The 21,831-nt window shown below is 43.3% G+C and overlaps 1 protein-coding gene across 1 annotated transcript in view; it reads left to right on the top strand.

The window, feature by feature from the left end:
- Positions 1-21,831, top strand: part of OTUD7A (OTU deubiquitinase 7A) — a 365,641-nt gene that overhangs the window by 319,504 nt on the left and 24,306 nt on the right. The window contains exons 10-11 of the mRNA XM_059180212.1: positions 18,452-18,579; positions 21,168-21,317. Of these exons, the coding sequence (XP_059036195.1) occupies positions 18,452-18,579; positions 21,168-21,317 (278 nt within the window). The remainder of the gene's footprint in view (positions 1-18,451; positions 18,580-21,167; positions 21,318-21,831) is intronic.

The following is a 21,831-nucleotide window of genomic DNA, read 5'->3' as shown; positions in this document are numbered from 1 at the left end:
CCAACCAACCCTGCGGGGAGCCACAGATGGCAGCCAGACAGTGACAAGGCAGTGACATGAGAAACAGAGAAGTGGCTGGGGCCCGGGAGCCCATGGAACAGAAGAGAAGTGACACACGTTTTCCAGATTTTATCCTGGGGATAGGAAAGACTACCTGCAAACTCATTATCTCTTGACTAGCTCTTTTCATGGACTCTGGCCTGGGGTCATTTTTTTAAACCCATTCCTTTCCCAGAACACTACAAGTTTAAGTATCTGAAGAGGCTGGAAGGGACGGAAGGGCAGATTCAAGGATGGGCTTGGCCCTCTTTCTTTCTTCTTCCTGCACAACTCAGAGTGGCTGGTCCCCAGGCTCTCTTTCAGAACAGCGGCAAGAAACACTGGAGGCAGAGATGCATGTCCTCTGCTCACCTAAAGAGAAGGTTGTAGACGAGTTGGCATCCAGGCAGGGCAGGCTACGAGCCGGATAGCCTCCATGGACAGGCTGCTTATGGCTAATGCCCCAGAGTACATGATCACAGAGTCAGCCACCCTGGAAAAGCCCAGGGAGGTGAGGCGGGTATGAGCTTCATGTTGAACCTCAGATGCACGAGGAAGACCGAGGATGGCACCACAGACATGGACTTGGCAAGCACAGTGAAGAGCCAAGACCCAGGCAGGGGCAGGTGCTTCTGAGCAGGGCACAGCTGCAGGACAATTTCCCTCTGATGCTTGCAAATCAAAATGTAGCCGTGTCTCCATGGCCAAAATAAGGGAAATCAGATATTCTGTGCCACTGCTGCTGCTGCTACTGCTTCAGAGACCTACTGAGTTACCACATATGAAATGTATCCCTCCAGGAGGGCTGCTGCTGGAGTTTTTATAGCCCACTCTAACCATCACCATTGTGCATCCTGTGGATGCTTGGTCCCACATGGAGAGCAGAATGCTCCCCAGCAGGAAGACAAGGAGGAAACAAGGAAATAACTCTACCCTAAGTCTGGTTGTTCATCATCTTCTTGCCCTTCAGCCCCACACTATGCCCACTCTGGCAAAAGAGGGTATGCAATCAGAAGAACCTAATTCCTTGTTCCAAAAGTGATAAAAATCTCTGACAGCAAGTAGTTAGCGAGGGTCTCTGGATACTTCTGGTTTCATGGCAACAGCGAAAGGGGAGCAAAGTAAAAGGGCCTTGCCTGGTGGACCCTGACCAGAGACCCGGACTTAAATGCTCTGCGTTGTAGTCCCAAGCTGGTCATGTGATGTTTGGCATATCCCACAAGCTCTCTGAACCTCAGTTTTGCTCATCTGTAAAATGCACTTGGTAACAACCTCCCTACCAGACACTATCAGTTTTTGATGGTTGTATAGCAGACCACCACAAAACTGAGTGGCTTAGAGCAGCATCCACCAGATTTGCTCATATTCTGGAGGTCCCTGGAATTGCCTGCTGCCACTTGTGGAGCTGCAGTCATCTGGAAGTTGGTCTCGGTGGGGCTAAATAGTCCAAGATAGTCTCATATCATAGCTCTGAGGCTGAGAACTAGCACTCCTTGGGCCTCTGTCCACATGGATTTTTATCTTTGAAGAGGTCCAGACTCCTTACAGTACAGTCTCAGGGCAGGAAGAGATGGCAGCCCCTGATTTGCTGGGCCTTCTCAAGCCTCTGATTGCATCACTTTACTAATGTCCCATTGACCAAAGCAAGTCACACAGTCAAGCTGACCTCAGGGCACAGAGGTAGACTCCACCCTTGATGGACAGAGGGGGAAAGTCACATTGCAAAGGGACAAGTACACAGGAGTGAAGGATCGATAGCCACCAAAGAGTCTGCTACATACTCAGATATTATTGGTATGGAGTGATAAAATCACAGGTTTGAAGGTGTTTGGAAAAAGGTAGTTTTACAACAGTAAAAATAACATTTATTAAGACATTGTCACACTTATGCTGTAAGTTGTCATGCCTGTTGCCTCTATGGCATTGTAAAGGCCCACTCCAGATATCTAAAATGCGTTCCTTCTTCCTGACTTTCCACTGGCTCATCTAGTGTCTGATAGTCTATTCTTAGCAATTTATTTCTTTTAGTCTGAGGACATTGGGGCTTTTAGGAGTCTTTCTGATTGTGGAGCAAATCCCTTCTGTCAGTTTATACACCAAGGATATTACATTTTATACTCTGTGGCCTGACCCCAGAGCCTACTCCAGTGGGAAGGGTACACAAAAATGGCTTCTTGGTTTGTGCTGGGCACTCAGGAGAGAAAAGAAGGGATGTCTGCTGAGCACCTACCTGCCTTACACAAATTGTTTTCACTTTATAAATTAGGCCTTATGCCCCTTTATAGATTAGGAAGCGAATGCTCAGAGAGATTTTTTTTTTAAAGATTTTAGTTATTTATTTGACAGACAGAGATCACAAGTAGGCAGAGAGGCAGGCAGAGAGAGAGAGGAGGAAGCAGGCTCCCTGCTGAGCAGAGAGCCTGATGCGGAGCTCGATCCCAGGAACCTGGGATCATGACCTGAGCTGAAGGCAGAGGCTTAACCCACTGAGCCACCCAGGTGCCCTCAGAGAGATTATTTGACTTGCCTCCAGTTTGTAATGGGTAGGGCTAGAATACAGTCCCAGACATGTCAGAATCACAGCCCTGAGTTTTCCCAGAGATATTATGACAAGTCTCAGTATCTTCTTAAGAAAGAATGCACTGCAGTTAGAACTTTTGAGTCCTGGCTTATCTGAATCTGTCTTTATTTTTTACCTCATCCTTGGTTGGTAGTTTAGTTTGGTATAAAACTCTAAATTAATGAGTTGAATGATGTCATCAGAGAAAAAGTCAGACAGAAAAACATCTGCTTCCTGGCATTCAGTTCAGGTTAGCTAATTTGAAATGAGAAACAATTATATGAAACCCAAAGACAGAGCATATCCAACTTCATCTTTACAAGCTCTGAAAAATATTTACTCATTAGCTTAACATCTATTAATTGCCTTCCATGTGCTGTGCATATTTACATACACAATTTCATTTTTCCATCACAATAACCTGTGAGATTAAGATTATAATCTTTATCTAACATATGAGAAACTCGGATTCTGGATGGAAAAGGACTTGTCCAGGGTACTGAATGACAGAGTCATAATTCAAACTCAGATCTTCTTCTTCCTTTTTTATTTTTTATAAATATATAATGTATTTTTATCCCCGGGGTACAGGTCTGTGAATCCCCAGGTTTACACACTTCATAGCACTCACCATAGCACATACCCTCCCCAATGTCCATAACCCCACCACCCTCTCTCGACCCCCCTCCCCCCAGCAACCCTCAGTTTTCAAACTCAGATCTTCTGTCTCTCAGGTCCCTTGCTTTTTTTCCTTTGTCCCTTAGCTCAGGAGTCTATCTCCATTGTTACAGAGAAGTGGATTTTTGCTGCCCTCTCACCTTTAGTTCTGTGGGTAATAGAATAATGACTCTGTTTTCTAGTCCAATCCCAGTTGTGTTTCAAGGGAATACCATTTGAATCCCAGTCCTTACTAACAATAGACTAAACCTCCACATCAGTTGTCTTGCTCTTTAAATGTACAGAAAGGCATTTTCCAATTCAGCCTCCCTGAATCTCCCTTTGCTCACCTCTCAAATTTTGAAAATCTTTGTAAACATTAAGTCAATAATGAATTATTGAGAGGAATTCTCTTAAATGCATTTACAATGAATTATTACCAAGCAATTTTCAACATGACCACTACACTTTTGAAAGGAAAGGAGTAAACCAGGATCCTTTGAGTTTTAAGAATATAATGCAGGGGCGCCTAGGTGGCTCAGTGGGTTAAAGCCTCTGCCTACGGCTCAGGTCATGATCTCAGGGTCCTGGGATCGAGTCCCGCATCGGGTTCTCTGCTCAGCAGTGAGCCTGCTTCCCCCTCCCTCTCTCTCTCTCTCTCTCTACTTGTAATCTCTGTCTGTCAAATAAATAAATAAAATCTTTAAAAAAAAAGGCAAAGCCTTCCTTTAAAAAAGAAGATAATGCAAATGAAAAATCCACTTCACATGTATTTGAAGATTGAAAAGAAAATGTATTAACAATACCAAGTACTGGTGAAAATGCAGAGCAAATGGAACTCTCATACACTGTTGGTGGCAATAGAAAATGGTACAACCACTTTCAAATACAATTTTACAGATTCTTACAAATTTTTTAAATTTCTATTTATTTGAGAGAAAGGGAACAAGAGTGGAAGAGGGAGGAAGGGAGGGGAAGGGAGAGGAAGGGGGTAAGGAGGTTCCCCACTGAGCAGGGAGCCCAATGTGGAGCTTGATCCCAGAACCCTGGAATCGTGACCTGAGCCAAAGGCAGACACTTAACCAGCTGAGCCACCCAGGTGCCCCTGACAGATTCCTATAAATTTAAACATACACTTGCTGTGTGGTCCAGCCATTCCACTCCTGAGTATTTACCCTAGAGCAGTTGTTCTCAGCCAGGGGTAATCCCCACCCCGGGACATTTGGCGAGGTCTAGAGATAATTTTGGTTGTCATAACTGTAGGGTAGGCTAGGTACTAGTAGACTCTAATGGATAGACGCCAAGAATACTGCTAAGGGTTCCAAAATGCACAGGACAGCCACTCAAAAGAAATAGTTACCTGGTCCGGACTCTCAATATTGCCAAGGTTGAGAAAATCTGCCCCAGAAAAATAAAAACATATCACACAAAGATCTGTAAAACATAGTCTATAGCAGTTGCATCCATACTTGTCAAAACTGGAAACAACTCAAATGTCCTTTAATAAACAAATTGAGGTACATTTATATTATGGGATACTACTCACCAATAAAACTACTAATACATGCAACAACTTCTATGAAATTCACAGGCATTCTGTTGAATGAAAAAAATCAAATCTCCAAAAGTTATATACTGTATGTATGATTCCATTTATCTTTTAAAGATTTTATTTATTTGAGAGAGAGATAGCTAGAGAGAGCACAAGTCAGGGAGGGAGCAGAGGGAGAGGAAGAAGCAGGCTCCCTACTCAGCACTTGATCCCAGGACCCTGGGATCAGGATATGAGCTGAAAGCAGATGCTTAACTGACTGAGCCACCCAGGAACCCTGTATGATTCCATTTATATGACATTATCCAAAAAGCAAAATTGTCATGATGGTGAACAGATGAGTGGTTCATTTACTTGTGAATAGATGTCCAATTTTCTGTTATCATTTCTTGAAAAAACTATTCTTTCAACATTGAAATCCTTTAACCTTTATCAAAAATTAATCAGTATTATTTTTGTAGGTATTTTTTTCTTATCCTCTATTATTTTCCATTGAAATATGTGTCCATCTTTTGACAATATCACCCTCTTGATCAGTGTCACTTTATAATAAGTCTTAAAATTGGTCATTCCTCCAACTTTCTTCTTTTTTAGTATTTCTAGTTTGGGTTTGTTTTTGTTTGTTTGTTTTCACTTTCTCATATAAATTTGTATAATAAGCTTATCTGTATCTGAAAAATAATCTGCTGGGATTGTGACTACTGTTAGATTAAATCTGTATATGAATTTGGGGAAGATTAAAATCTTTACAATATTGAGTCTTCTAACACATCTTTTTCCATGTGTTGGAGTGATGCAGTATGTCTCTCCACTTATTTAGATCTTTTTTTTTTTATTTGTTTCATCAGCATTTTACAGTTTTCAGCATACAGGTCCTATATGTATTTTATTAAATTTATACCTGAAGGTCACATGGGTGGCTCAGTCAATTAAACATCCAAATCTTGATTTCATTGAGATTCTCTTTCTCCCCTGCTTCTCTCTCTACCATTCACCCTGCTCATCTGTGCGCTCACTCTCTCTCTCACTTTCTTTATCTAAAATAAATTCTTTATTTTATATTTATTTTAATCTTTATTTATATTTATTTTATAAAATCTTTTTTAAAAATTATACCTGAGTAATCCATTTGTAGCTACTGTAAATGATTGTGTGTGTGTGTGTGTGTGTGTTTTAATTTGGGTTTGCAATTGTACATTGCTACTTATAGAAATGTGATTGATTTTTGTGTTGGCTTGGTATCCTGTGATATTACTACACTCATTTATTACATCTATGAGAGCTTTGGGGTAGATTCCTTCAGATTTTCTACATAGACATTCGTATCGTCTATGAGTAGGGATAGTTTTCTTTCTTCCTTACCAACCTGTATGCCTTTGTTTTTCTTGACTCACTGCACTAGTTAGGACTTCCAGTACAATATTGAGTTGGCATGATAAGAGAGGACATCCTCTCCTGGTTACCAGTATTAGTCAGAAATCTTTCATTAATATGATGTCAATGAAGGTTTTTAGTAGATATCTTTTAAGGAAGTTTTCTTCTATTCCTTTTGTTAAGAGTTTCTATCATTAATTAATGTTGTATTTTATCAAATAAATGTTCTACATTCTCCATGTATTATTTTAATATGATCATGTAGGGTTTTTCTTCTTTAATGTTAATTAATTAATATTGTGGGTTACCTTGAATGATATATGAGTATTGAGCCAGCCTTGCATTCCAGAGATGAACTCTTAGTGTATTGAACTTTTTATTTTGCTCATTCAATTTGGCAATATTATATTGAGGATTTTTGCATCTGTGACCATAGAGATTATTAGAATATAGTTTTCTTTTTATACTACTGTCTTTGTCTAGCTTTGGAGGAATGCTAGTCTTATAAAACACACTGGGAAGCATTAACCTCTTATATTTTCTAAAAGAGATTTTGCAGAACTAGAGATATTTCTTCTTTAAATGTTTGTAGAATTCACCAGTGAATCAATCTGCAACCCAAAATTTCCTTTTCAGAAGGCTATTAATGATCAATTCAATTTATTTAATAGCTCCAGAAAGTAGAAATAAGTGAATTTGGGTAGCTTCTTTTTGGGAAATTGTTCATTTCATCTAAATTGTTGAATTTATGTGTATAGCATTGTTAATAATATTCCTTTTATAACTTATTAATGTCTATGGGGGTCATTACTGATAGTCCCTCATTCTTTCCAAACTCAGCAGTTTCTGTCTTTCTGTTTTTACTTTGTCATCCTTTCTAAAATTTTATCCATTTTGTTGATCTTTTAAAAGAACCAATTTTGGTTTAATTGGTTATTGTTTTCTAGTTCTCAGTTTCATTGATTTCTGGTCTTATCTTTTATGTTTTCTTCCTTCTGCTTGCTTTAGGTTTATTTTGCTCTAATTTCTCTACTTTGTTCAGGTGGGCACTTATATTATTGATTTGAGAACTTTCTTTTTGTAATATATGCATTTAAAGGCTATGTATTTCCCTCTTAGCTCTGATTAGGTACATACAAAAAATTTCGGTATGTTGGATTTATGTTTTTATTCTGTTTAAAATATTTTCTAATTTCCCTTAAGAACTTCTCTTTGACCACTGAATTCTTTAAAAGTAGCTGTGTAACAGATTTTTATTGTTTTTCTTTACTTATTCTAGTTTAATTGGATTGTGACCTATTAACGTAATTGGTATGATTTAAGTTATTTTAAATTTGTCAAAGCTTGTTAAGAGGTGAGCTTATAGTCTAACTTTGTGAATATTCCATGTGCTTTCTACAAGGATGTGCTGTGGTTCAAATGTCAGTTCAGTTTTCAAAAGCCTTTGCTGTCCTATTCCATACATTACTCAGTCTGTGACCTGGGTACAATCTATTCAGTCTGTCCCCAGAGACTTTGACACACCAATTAGGACCAAACCTATACATGTACCGCCCAGATTTGGGGGAACAGGAGTCCGGGAATTCATAAACAACCTCATGGGTTTGTGTTCTCAAGTTCTCCCTTTCCATGATCTCCCAGGTCTTTTTCAGTTCCCTACAACCCCATTTTTTATCCACCAGCCAGAATTCTAGAAACTTAGCTACAGCACTGTGCCATATGATTCCATGACTGCACCTGTATCCTGGGCCCAGATAGCCAGGATGACACAGAGGGGAAAATACTAAACATTTCACCCCTGCCCACCCTCTTGGCATCACAGCTCCACTGATCAGTGAGGAAGGTTCCTCTCTTTTAGATTTGTGGCTCCCAGTGGCTTCTGTTGCGGCCTCTGCCATGGCCTGTGGAAGAGTTTTGAGAGAACATAAGAGAGAGGAGAAGAAAAAATGGGGATTTCTATGCTTTACTTGAACTTGAGGAATTCCCCCTCCTCAATCCCAAACTAGAGGCCACCTTCTGTCCCTTCACCAGTGCCCACTTGTGGGTTTCAGAATATGTTGCATTCACATCTGGGAACAGCAGAGGCTTAAAAAAAAAAATGGAAATTACATTTTCATCCTCAATCCACCTGCTACTATTTACTTTCTAGAACCTTCCAGTAACTCCTCCATGCATTCTATCCAGGTGGGAGGGTTGTATTCAGGAGGAGAGAAGGTATGGAGTGTTCTTTCTTGATCTGCACAGCATCAAAAATCAGACACAAGGTGGTAGACTAGAGGTTTGGAGGTGGTAGATGAAACAGGAGTTCTCAATCAAGAGAGCAGGTGGGGTAGACAAGGTAGGCTGAAAGGGGCCTTGGAAACCTGTGTCCTCACTGCTTCTCACCTGCTTCCCTCTCTGTACACACACACATCAGAAGACATTCCTACCTAGGTTAGCAGTTGAACATTTTCTCTCTCTTTTTTTTAAAGAATTTATTTATTTATTTGACACACTGAGAGAGATCACAAGTAGGCAGAGCAGCAGATGGTGAGGGAGCAATAAGGCGGGGAGCTGAGCAGAGAGCCTGATGCGGGGCTCGATCCCAGCACCCTGAGATCACGACCTGAGCCCAAGGCAGAGGCTTTACCCACTGAACCACCCAGGCACCCCTCCAGAATGCCTTTCTGATTCAAAATTTGGTAATTCATAACCCTGAAGACATAGATTTCTAGGTGCTGCTATTTTCGTTCTACTTGCATGTCAATAATGGAAAGGTCTTGAAAGGGATTCAGCTATTTTTGTGTGGGAAGTGGGAAGTATTTTTGTGGGACAGGAAAAGGAGGAGTGTATTTAGAACCCTCTCGAAGTTTATTTTTTCAAAAGATATGTCTATTTTATTGTATTTTAAACTCTTTGGTAACATGGATTGTGTCTGTGACCCCCACATCTCAGAGGATTGGGGGAAAGGTCACTTCTGCATTATCTCTTTAAAGTACCATTTGTTTGTACTCTGCCCAGAGAAATGTTGCACTGCTGTGAACATTGCCCTGTCCTGGGCCCCTGTCTCATCCGGGGCTCTTGTATGTTTTATATTGTCTCCTCCTTCAGACTGTAATTTTCTGATGGCCAGCCAAACCCAATAGCTCTTTTTGGTTCTCTTCCAACCCAGCTCAAGGCTAGGTACCAGTTGCTATGCTATATGTACATACAGAGCTGGACCCAGGACCAGCAGACCTAGAGCTGACCATTTGTGCTGCCACACACACCCAGGGCAGATGTTCTTGCTCAGGTCCCATGACACCAGCAACCAGACCTGACCCATTGGAAGGCAGGGCTCAAAGGCTACTCCCCTCATGGGCCCAGTGCTCACCCCTTTGACTGGCAGCCCGGGACCCAGAGTAGGTAGCTGTGGCCTTCCCAAAGAATCTGGATTTCCTAGGAATCAAGGAAGTACAGCACTGTCAGGCAGGAATTAGAACTGTGTCGTCCACTGAACACACTTATGTGTTACATTATGTGATGTGTCAAGCAGAGCTGTGAAACTGTCATTAACATAGCCAATGACAGAACCAGAAACTGAGATTCAGAAAATCAGGTCAGTTCCCAAAGTCCCACAACCCACAAAAGAGAGCCAGAATCCAAACTTAGAACCGACCAAAAACATAAACCCACGCTCTTAACAAATGCAAAGCAGGTATGGAGAGCAGAAATTAACAACTCATCTTGAGATTTGTGATAAAAATAACTTTTTCTCTTTAACCTTTTATAAAAGAAGAGCTTACTTGTTTTCCATTCAGTGAGATAGGGTAAGTGGAGGCTGAGAAGCTCTTAAAGCAGGAAAGAAAAGAGACACAGAAAAGGGGTCAGTTTGAGGACCCCTAGGCAGCCCCCACAGGGCATCTCTTGTCCTGGTTCCTCACTTCTCTTGTGTGTTTCTCATTCTGCTTTTCCTCTGAAGTTGTTTCTGCAATTTCATTGCTATGTTTTCATAATTTTGTAGTGTGTTTCCCGCATTTCTTCTTTATTGACCTTTTTCAGAAATGCCTAGAATTCTAAATGATTTCATGAGGCACAGTCTCAGAGATAGAAACTTGAGTCTTCTAAGGAAAACTAAGCAGTGTTCTCTGCTGCAAGGTGCCCAAACCCCTGTCTGGCACTCCAAGGCCAGGGGATGGCTTCTCCTTAGACAAGAAACTTTCTTGTGAGTGTTCCTTAGAGCTCTCTGACCTCCACCAGCAAACCAAGTAGGAAAAGCATTTGTTCAGCTACGGAGTTCTCATGTTTGAAGATGTAGAATCCAGGTCTAATCTTTTCAAGACTTTCATAGCTAGAAATAAGACCAAAGTCCACCCTTCATCTATCAGGGGCCTCCCTGACCTTCCTGTCTGAAGAAACCACCTTTCCATCATTGAATTTATTAATACCTGGTAGTTTCTTATTTGACCTTCTGTTAACTGAGTGTTTCCACCCCTAGACCTGCATATGTGTCCACACATGTGCGTGCACACACACACACACACGTGTGGACAGTGCTACACCTATCACAGATAACTCAGTAAATATTTGTCAAATAATTGACCCCAGCTTATTGATTCCAGCCAATAGGATGCGTCTTCGCCTCCAAGGCACCTGGCTGCTATATTGAAGCTCCTGTCAGAGCCTGAGACCCACTTGCCCCCTTCAGAGTGCCAAGAGTGCTCACCATTCTTCATTCTTAGCTTCCCAAGCCATAGCTCTTAGCAGAGTCCCTGCTGCTTACCCTGTGTCTAAAGGCTGCCATCTAGCCAGACAGTCTCTGGCCAGGTGCAAAGGCCCACAAGAGGAACAGTCTAGCCTCCCCTTTGCTCAGGGCCCTGGCCTCTAATCACCAGGCCCCCGAAGTCTACATGCCAACTCATCAAAGGTGTTGTCATGGCTCTGAGCCCTGCCTGGGGGAGGGTCTTGAGTCCCACCACTCAGAAATGCAGCTAGTGATACATCATGAGGAGGGCTGTGGCGCTGTGAGAGGGGGAAGGACCCCACATACTGTGCTGGAAACATCTCTGAGATGCACCATTAAAAGGGAAAAGCAGGAGTCAGAATAGCATCATGCCCTTACACCTAGAGGTGGACGCGGGTATGTGTTTGTGTTTAGAATCTAAATATCTTGATCTTGTATCTTAACATGGAAGAGTACACCAAAAACCAATAACTCTGTCACCATAGATGATGTGATCATACAACTTACATCCAAATAGGTGCACTGTTTGGGGGGTTGGCGGGGGAGTGAATACCAACCACTCCAGATGTATAAATCAGGATTTTCCTGAGCAAAATGGGAGGTGTGGTCACCACACCTGGAGGGAGGGGGACACAGGGAAGATCCTAGGAGACTTGCCCCTCTGTGTGGGCTGGTGACTGCCCTTAGGTGAAAACCCACCAGCCATCAAGATTGGCTTCCTTGTCCATAACTGGGCTCTTGGTGGATGGTCTCCAAGGGTTGTGGCTGCCATTTAAGCCAGAGCACTCCCAAATCTGTCTTGTACTTTTGACTCCTGCCACCATTCTCTGTGACCTGTGATACCATTTGGACCTCACTCCACCATCGTGGCTTCATGCTTACCTGGAGGAAGCTCCCAGCGTGGCCTCTGCCCTGGTCACATTTCATCCATCCTCCCCTACTCACTAGGTGGATGGTCTGGCCTTTCTCAGGACTCCTTTCTCCCTGAGTAATGTTGCAGAAGAGGTGATGCACGTGCATTATGCCACAGAACACATTAGGAACTTGTTGGGGGTATGCACAGTGTCTTTGAGGATGAAGTAGTTATACTTGCATGTTAGTCTTCTTAGCAGTAAACACCAATTTTAGACATTTTTACATGTCTTTTCCCAAAGACCAGATTATATTTACAATCCTAGGTCTAACATTTGCTCAGTGAGCTCACAGGAAGATGATGTTAAGCCTCTGGGTAAGAAGTGGAAGAGAATTTTCAGGATTGGTTTCACTAGAGTTGATTTCTGCCTGTGGGCTCAATCACAGTAATTCACAAGGGCAGGGCACAGTTTCAAAGTCTCATCCCAGAAATGATCCCATTTGCCCATGAGAACAGCCTGAGGAGATGCAGAGCCAATGTTCTCAGCCCAAATTCAACAGAGCAGGATCAAGCACTAGAACATGGCTGTGATGTTGAGGAATAAGTGCAGAACAAGCCCCACCCCCAGTTGAAACACACTCCCTAAAACATGAAGCAAGCAGCTAGAAGCAAGGAGGGAAGGGCATTATGATTCTCAGATTGCCCCTAGGGTGCAGCTGGGACCTTCTCTGCCACCTTCGGGGTCACTGAAGTTTTATAGTTGACCTTTGGCTCTCATGCTCAATCTCACAACTGGTATGGAGAAAGGTCACTGGCCTCCATCACCCTCTGGCAACTCTGTGCTCTATCCCTGACATGGAACCAGGGATAGACAGATGGGTAGGTGGGTGGATGGATGGAAGAATGGATGATGGATAGATAGATGGATGTGTAAGTGTCTGTATAAGTAGGTAGATGGACAGATGGATGGATGTGTTTGTGGATGGATGGATGGATGGATGGATGGATGGATGGATGAACAGATGGAGGGACAGAACTTACTTGAGGGCCTCTGCAGTGCCTTTTACCATTCTAGCATATAGTAAGTGCTCAGTAAATATTGGCTGGTTTTTCAGTTTGAAATATAATGGCTCTGCTTCAAATTTTGCATGAGCAGAATGCTGTGACAGTACAGTAGTCCCTCATACTTGGTCAGCCCTTGCACTGTTGCTGCAGTGAGGCCCCTTTCTGTGTAGTTGTTTAGACACCAAAGTGTTCCATCATGGAGTGAAGGTGCAACTGAGAACCCAGGGCTGAGAGAGCTCCCCTTCCCCTTGCTATTTCTTCTTCTCAGCATTCGTTTGTGACTCTCTGATGCCTCATCTCTTTCCAGTGCTGACCTTTCCATCCACTGGATTAGGAAAGAAATAACATTCCAGATTTCTTTTTTTTTTAAGATTTTATTTATTTATTTGACAGAGAGAAATCACAAGTAGATGGAGAGGCAGGCAGAGAGAGAGAGGGAAGCAGGCTCCCTGCTGAGCAGAGAGCCCGATGTGGGGCTCGATCCCAGGACCCTGGGATCATGACCTGAGCCGAAGGCAGCGGCTTAACCCACTGAGCCACCCAGGCGCCCAACATTCCAGATTTCTAACTGAGATATTTTTCTCTCTGAGTATGCAGTTTATAATTCTGTGTTCCCTCCTGCCGATGCTATTTATTACCTTGTTCAACTGTCCACTTGCTTGTGAGCACTTACTGGGTGACAGGGACAATCAAGGGGCTTCTGGAAGCACTTGAACCTCACATACACAGCTGCCTCCCTCTTAGCTGTGACTGGACAAGTTAACCACCAAGGATATTTTTTTAATTTAATTTTTTTTCAGTGTTCCAAGATTCATTGTTTATGCACTACACCCAGTGCTCCATGAAATTTGTGCCCTCTACAATACCCACCACCAGGCTTACCCAAGCCCCCACCTCTCCCCTCCAAAACCCTCACTTTGTTTCTCAGAGTCCACAGTCTCTGGTTTGTCTCCCCCTCCAATTTCCCCCAACTCCCTTCTCTCCATCTCCCATGTCCTCCATGTTATTCCTTATGCTCCACAAGTAAGTGAAAACATATGGTAATTGACTCTCTCTGCTTGACTTATTTCACTCAGCATACTCTCCTCCTGTCCTGTCCATGTTGATACAAAAGTTGGGTATTCATCCTTTCTGATGGAGGCATAATACTCCATTGTATATACGGACCATATCTTCTTTATCCATTCGTCTGTTGAAGGACATCTTGACTCTTTCCACAGTTTGGTGACTGTGGCCATTGCTGCTATGAACACTGGGGTACAGATGACCCTTCTTTTCACTACATCTGTATCTTGGTAAATACCTAGTAGTGCAATTGCAGGGTCATAGGGAAGCTCTATTTTTAATTTCTTAAGGAATCTCCACACTGTTTCCCAAAGTGGCTACACCAACTTGCATTCCCACCAACAGTGTAAGAGGGTTCCCCTTTCTTCACATCTTCTCCAACAGTTGTTGTTTACTGTCTTATTAATTTTGGCCATTCTAATTGGTGTAAGGTGTATCTCAATGTGGTTTTGATTTGAATCTCCCTGATGGCTAATGATGATGAACATTTTTTCATGTGTCTGTTAGCCATTTGTATGTCTTCTTTGGAGAAGTATCTGTTCATGTTTTCTGCCCATTTTTTTGACATGATTATCTGTTTTGTGTGTTGAGTTTGAGGCCTTCTTTATAGATCTTGGATATCAGGCCTTTGTCTATAGTGTCATTTGTGAATATCTTCTCCCATTCCGTGGGTTTGCTCTTTGCTTTGTTGACTGTTTCCTTTGCGGAGCAGAAGCTTTTGATCTTGACAACATCCCAAATGTTCATTTTCACTTTTGTTTCCTTTGCCTATGGAGACATGTCTTGAAAGAAGTTGCTGTGGCCAATATCAAAGAGGTTACTGCCTATGTTCTCCTCTAAGACTTTGATAGATTCCTACCTCATGTTGAGGTCTTTGATCCATTTTGAGTTTATCTTTGTGTATGGTGTAAGAGAATAATCATCTAGGATAATTTTAAAAGCATACCCACAAGCATTGTGTTTAGACTTGGCATGTATATGTGTATTTAAAATACTCCTCTTCCACTTTTCTTCCCTTCCTGAAAAACTCAGTCCTAAAGCCATATAGTGTGGCAAAACAAGGGGGCATCTGCAATGGACAGGTGGGGACATTGGTAGGACCCAGAAGACCAAAGCCAGAGTGTCAGAGCCAGTAGGATGAAGAAGACAACTTGGGGGCAGGGTGACAGCAGAAATGGAGAATTGCTTACATGGGTTGGGTGGGGGGATGGAATTTATCAAGTAAGGAAATAGTTTAAGACTAATAGAAACCAAGTTGCTTACTGTTGGAGATGGGAGTTAGAGTAGATTAACATTGGGGTATTAGATTAGAATGGGAGTTATCAGTGGACTCTAAGTTAATAGAAAGATGACAGATGGAAGTATCTGTGCACATGTGTGAGTGTACACACAAAACACATGTGCCTTCACTCCATTCACTGCATCTAGAAGGAATGACAATCCAATAGTGATGATTATATTTTGGCTTCTAAACACCATTATCCACTATTTAAAAACAAACAAACAAACAAACAAACAACAACAAAACCCTTTGAGAAATGGCTGAATCCAAGGCTGAGGCAGAGAAGGTACAAAATGAACCTGGATAAAGAAAATGTAGTACCTATAGACAATGGAATATTACTCAGCCATCAAAAAGAATGAAATCTTGCCATTGGCAATAACATGGAAGAAATTAGAGGGTATTATGCTGAGTGAAAGAAGTAAGTCAGAGAGGGGTGCCTGAGTGGCTCAGTGGGTTAAGCCTCTGCCTTCAACTCAGGTCATGATCTCAGGGTCCTAGGATCGAGCCCCACATTGGGCTCTCTGCTCAGCAGGGAGCCTGCTCCCACTCCCACTGCCTGCTTCTCTGTGTACTTGTGATCTCTGTCAAATAAATAAAAAATCTTTTTAAAAAAGTCAGAGAAAGACAACTATCATATGATTTCACTCCTATGTGGAATTTAAGAAACAAAACAGATGAACATAGGGGAAGGGAAGGAAAAATTATAAGATATAAAATAAAATAAGACAAACCAGGGGCGCCTGGGTGGCTCAGTGGGTTAAGCCTCTGCCTTCAGCTCAGGTCATGATTTTAGGGTCCTGGGATCGAGCCCCACATCTGGCTCTCAGCTTAGCAGGGAACCTGCTTCCCCCCCATCTCTCTGCCTGCCTCTCTGCCTACTTGTGATCTCTCTGTCAAATAAATAAATAAAATCTTAAAAAAAAAAAAAAAAAAAGACAAACCATAAGAGACTCTTAACTCTAGGGAACAAACTAAGGATTGCTGGAGGGGGGTGGGTAGGGGGATGGGGTAATTGGGTGATGGGTATTAATGAGAGCAGGGGGTAATGAGCATAAATTCTACTTCTGAAAATGATAATATGCTATATGTTAATTAAATTGAATTTAAATTTTAAAAAATTTTAAAAAGATGAACCTGGGCCATATTCTTGTGTCAGAAGGCTAGGAAGTCCTCTGAAAAATGGCGGGGCTATGTTACAAGGACACAGCTTGAATGAGCCACACTGACCCAACTAGGGCATATTTGAGCATCAAAATCATCACTAACAGATTATAACTCATTAAATGAACTAGAAGCCAGGAATGGGATATCAATAAATGTATAAAGATTTGGTGAGAAGTAGTATATGTGCAGAGATTTGAAATTCCTCTCTACAAAATGCTTATTAATGACAGAGGGGAAATGAGTAGCTCTGTAGGGGGAAGCCTAACAGATGATCTGAGGAGAGCGGCCCAAGTCAACATCACCAGTAATGGGACAGTCCAAAGGTCCAGGCCACGTGATAGGATGCTGTGAGAAGGGCACAGCATAATCCAATACAATCTAATCATAGGAAATAGAGGAGCCCAAACTAAGGACATGCTACAGAATACCAGGCCCATAGTCTTCAAAAGTGTCAAGGTCACAAAAGTCAAGGAACCTATGAAAAATGTTCTAGACCAAACGAGTCTAATGAGACACCACAGCTAAAAGCAACCTGTTGGAGTCTTGGTTTAAAAGGCATTTATGGGGCAGTTGGCAGACTGTGACTTCCCATCTGTCATGGTGATTAGATCAATCAGTGTAGTAGTGATTGGATGTACCCTTGATATTGATGACTGTGTTGTAGTTCTGTAGAATGTTCTATTCATAAGATATGCACCTAAATTTTTCCAAGGTGCTGGATTTCAGATAGGCAAGTTACGTTCAAATGATTCCAAACAAACAGAAAAGTAATTTAATACTATATGCACCAACTTTTTGTCATCGCTGTCAAGTATTTTTAAGTGTAAAAATAAGGCATTCTGGGGCGCCTGGGTGGCTCAGTGGGTTAAGTCTTTGCTTTTGGCTCAGGTCATGATCCCAGGGTCCTGGGATCAAGCCCCGCATCAGGCTCTCTGCTCAGCAGGGAGCTTGCTTCCCCCCCCCCTCTGCCTGCCTTTCTGCCTACTTGTGATCTCTCTTTCTGTGTCAAATAAATAAATAAAATCTTAAAAAAAAAAAAAAACTTTCAAAAAAAAGGTAAGGCATTCTGAGTCAGCATGAATCAATCAATCAATCCTTAGAAAAAATAGGTACAATAACAACAACAAAACTTCCCAGGTCCTTGATGCATTCCTTAAGAATCACAGTTTTTGCTCTAGAAGTAACTGAGGCTATGAATGTACAGCTGTTTCCCCAGGCTGCCCTACCCTGGGTTGTCCAGCAGAGCCCCACTTGCTAGCTCTGGCCCCACCCACTCCAGCACTGACAGACCTTCCTCAGTTAATCCTGGGCATCCTCCAAGGGCTCAAGAACAAGTCCAGGTGCCACCTGAGGGTCTTGTGTGTGTCCTGCCAGAGACCGCGTCAAGCTGTGAGCTCGGACTCTCTTGTCTCAATGGGCTCTTCCCTCAGGGTGGCTGGGCTGTGAAGGACATCAAGGCTACAGTCTTCTGTCCGAATATCTGAGTTTTGAGTGAATGCATTTCTTAGAGCCAGTTCTTTCCCTGAGCCTCAAACATGAGTCAGGGGTGTGAGGTGTGGAGGGACCAAGTAGCCTGGGTCAGAGTCACTCCCCTCCTGCTCTGAGGATTGAAATCCAGATAACCTTCTCACTGCCCTCTTCTGTTCATGGGGAGTGTTTCCTAGAAAGGCTCCAGATCTTTGTAACGATGGACCCCACCAGCCCACGTGACTTGCACAGATAACACCTGTGCCCCTATGGGTAAGATTTCAGCTCAAGCCGCTGGATATAGGAATAACCCAAAAAAGGAAGCCTCAACCCTCCTGCCCCCACTGTGTCCTTGTTAAGTGCCTTCAGATAACTAGCCCCATATTGCCTTGTGCTCTGGGTGGGCTGCCTCTGTCACCAAGGGGACCTTATCTTAAAGGTGGCCAGCAACCGTCACCAGCAGCTTCTCTCCCATTGTCCCCTGAGACCATGGAAGTTAGAGGTGAGGAGCTGGGGCTTGTGTTTTTGCTGTCAGTGGGTGGTGTGGCAGGGTGGGGGGGCCTCCGAGGGCCTCAATAGGCAAGGTCCATGGAGGTCAAATCTGGATGGAGGGTGTTGTCTTCAACATCTCCCACCCTAACTCAGGCTTGCTTTGCTTTGTCTCCTAGTGTGGACAACTCTGAGGACCCTGTGTACGAGAGTCTAGAGGAGTTCCATGTGTTTGTCCTCGCCCATATATTAAGAAGACCAATAGTTGTCGTAGCAGATACGATGTTGAGGGACTCAGGCGGAGAAGGTAAGTTAATACACTAATAAAACAGCCATATATGATGCATGACCCAGAAAACATAACAACCCAGCAAAGGAAGAGACAGCCTAACATATCAGTTGAGGTTCTCAGAAGGCCACAGAGGCCTCATTCTGCAGGGAGGAAGATTCTAGTGTTCCTCATCTCTCCTCAACTTGATGTGTTTCTTTTTCTTCCCCAGTGGCAGGAGGGGTTATCTTCGCCACCCACCCATCCACCTAGACTTTGTGTCAATGGCAGGTGGTCATGAGTAATCTGGCTGAGGGACCTCTGGAACTAAATCCAGCCCCCGCCCATGTGCTCAGGATGAGGCAGAGAGCTCACACCCCACCAGGGATGCCAGACCTCCTCCCAGCCACTCAGCGACTCTAGTCCTCTCCTGCCCCTCGGCAGGCTACATATGTCAAAAAGAAAAGAGAGATTAAAAAAAAAAAAAAACCAGAAAGCATGAAGTCACCGGGCAGAATTTGGACTGGGGAAGAAGGAAAGAAGAGGAAGGGCTGCTTTTCTCCTTCCCCCCAAGAGCCAAGCACTGGTTCTCACAGCCCCTTTGCCTGTGTTCTCTCCCTTGGTCCTCTCTGCACCCTCCCAGGGGAGACACTGAAGCCCAGAGACACTACACAATGTGCCCCAGCCTCAGCTAAGGCCTCGGAGGAACCAGGTCACCTCAGTGCAGGGAAATGCCTGGGGCAGGTCCTCCCTCCAGCTTTGCTGCCAGACTGAACGGCAAGGCCACTTGAGAAGTCCATGGGGCAGCCATGCTATCTGAAGAGGAGGGAAAGAAGAGAGGTCAGGGAGGGTGGGCCAGGAAGTTCACCTCCAGTGCAACTGCCCCAGCCTCTCAACAAAACCCCCCATTTCCAACCCCTCCCAGACTGTTTTCACCTTCCCTTCACTTCTATTACCAGCACAAGCCAGTCCCTTTCAGCACCACGTTTCCCTCTCATCACTTCTCAGAAGGGTCTCCTTGATAAGCAAATGCCAGAGAGTGACTTTTCCCTCCAACTTAACTTAAATTTAAACCTGAACCTTAACAAATGTTGTGGGACTTCCAGACAATCCTGAAAACCAGGAGGAGGCTCTTCATGGTAAATCACAGCTGCCAAAGGGAGTCCAATGGGGCCACGGCTGTCATGGTGGGAGAGAACTGGGACTACATTGGTCTTGCCCAACACCACATCCTTCCCTGTGCAACCCAGTGACAGGGACGGCTGAGATCTTCAGCCTCTCTGGGTACAGAGCCAGGACCCTCACTGGGGCTCCTGGGCACATGAACCTGTACCCTTCAGATCCCATAGAACTTGCTCAATGCTTCTTCCCATCCCACCTGTGCTCAAGAGTATAGCTCTCTTGAAAGGAGACCTACCCCACCTCTCAGCCCATGGACAGAACCACAACCAAAAACCAGTGTTTGGGTTTTTTTTTTTTTTAATTTTTTTAAATGTCTTATTATGTTCAATTAGCCAACATATAGTACATCAAAAAATTTTAAAAATAAAATAAAAAAAGAAAATTACACAGTTAGGAAAAAAAAAAAGAAAATTGCATGGTTAGTATTAATACCCAAATGATCTAATACTGAAGCCCACATTCCTCAACATACGCTTATTGCTTTCCATAAAAGATTTTTAAAGTAAAAGAACAAAAAAATAAAACTTTTTCAAATTGTTTAAAAAAAAAAACAAAAACGGTGTGGCTAAAGCAGGGCTTTATCCTGAGGAACACTGAAGAGTTCCTCAAAAGCATCACGGAACTTAACTGTTGTTGCATTCAGCTCCCAGAAATACAGTGAGTGAGTCATTGATTCCAAGGCCAAGAGGCAAGGTTCGTTATGATTAAAAAGCATGTGCTATATTGGGGCAGATATTTCTGGGAGTTCTTCTATTTTAGTGAGGGTTTAAGTCTCTCTTCCTTCTCTTTGATGAGTAAGGAAATGAACATGATTATGTTCCCGTTGCTAAAGGAGCCAATCCCTATCTCTCATTTCCCATCTGACTCACACTTTGGTTCTGGAGTTTTCTGGTTAGTTCATTTGGACTCAGCAGAAGAACTTCTCAAAATATACAACAAGCAAGCATAGATTTTGTCCTGGATACAAATGTTTTCATGAATACGTGGAGAGGAAGACACTCATCCAGAAAAACATGGATTCCCAGGCAGTCATCATTGTATGCCATTGCTCACCGTTGTGAGTTCTTGGTCACCTGTGCAATTCTCAGGACAGCACGCTGTCCCTGGGAAGATCGCAGCTAAAAGCCCTCATCCCTGTCCCACTTGTCCCCAGGGTGCAGTCTGACAGAGCCAGGAGGACTCTGCCATGGAGGCAGAAGGGAGTGAGGGGTTCCCTGAGCATGCGTGAGATTGCAGGTCTCATCCCCAGGTTCCTGTGAGCCTGAGCTTTCTCACCCACTGGGCAACACCCAGCCTGCCACCCTGTGGGTGCGGTGGCTGAGACCTAAAGCCATGGTCTGAGACCACTGTCCCTTCCCTGTGCCCCACCACATCATGCAGTGTGGTGAGGGATACCACCCTCGTTCCCTTAAGGCTCCACATGCCCTCACCATTTCTGTCCACAGCATTTGCTCCAATCCCATTTGGAGGGATTTACCTGCCCTTGGAGGTGCCTCCCAACAGATGTCACTGCTCACCTCTGGTTCTTGCCTACGATCAAGCGCATTTCTCTGCCCTTGTGTCCATGGAGCAGAGAGATCAGCAAAGAGAACAAGGTATGTCCGCTGCCACCTGAGAGACAATGTGCAGGGCAAGGGTGGGCATAGGAGGGCATGGGGAGGCATGGAGGACCCCAATGTGGGGTCCATGGGGAGCACTCCCACATACACTCTGTAGTGATGGGTTTCGTGTGTATATGGTATATAAGTGGGTTATGTATGTATTGGAATGGGTATGTTATTGGAAATAACAGTGTTAAAGACAACTTTTAATTTAAAATACAAAACAAATTATTAATTCCCACCACACTTAAATAGCCCTTACTATTTTTCCCTTTCACATGTATGTATATTTATATGGATATAATTCATCTCAGATGTAATTTATTTTTTTAAGTCCCTAGAGCAGGGGTCAGCAAATTATGGCCCACTGCCAGTTTTCGTAAATATAGTTTTATTGGAACACAGCCACACTCATTCCTTGATGTATTATCTGTGGCTATTGTTTTTGCACTACAAGGGCAAATTTGAGTAGTAGCCACAGAGACTGTGTGGCCTGAGGAACCTAAAA

Source organism: Mustela lutreola, chromosome 7 (genome assembly GCF_030435805.1).
Source record: "Mustela lutreola isolate mMusLut2 chromosome 7, mMusLut2.pri, whole genome shotgun sequence".
NCBI lineage: Eukaryota > Metazoa > Chordata > Mammalia > Carnivora > Mustelidae > Mustela > Mustela lutreola.
The sequence above is the reverse complement of the archived record's forward strand: the minus strand, read 5'-3'. Positions and strand labels throughout refer to the sequence as shown.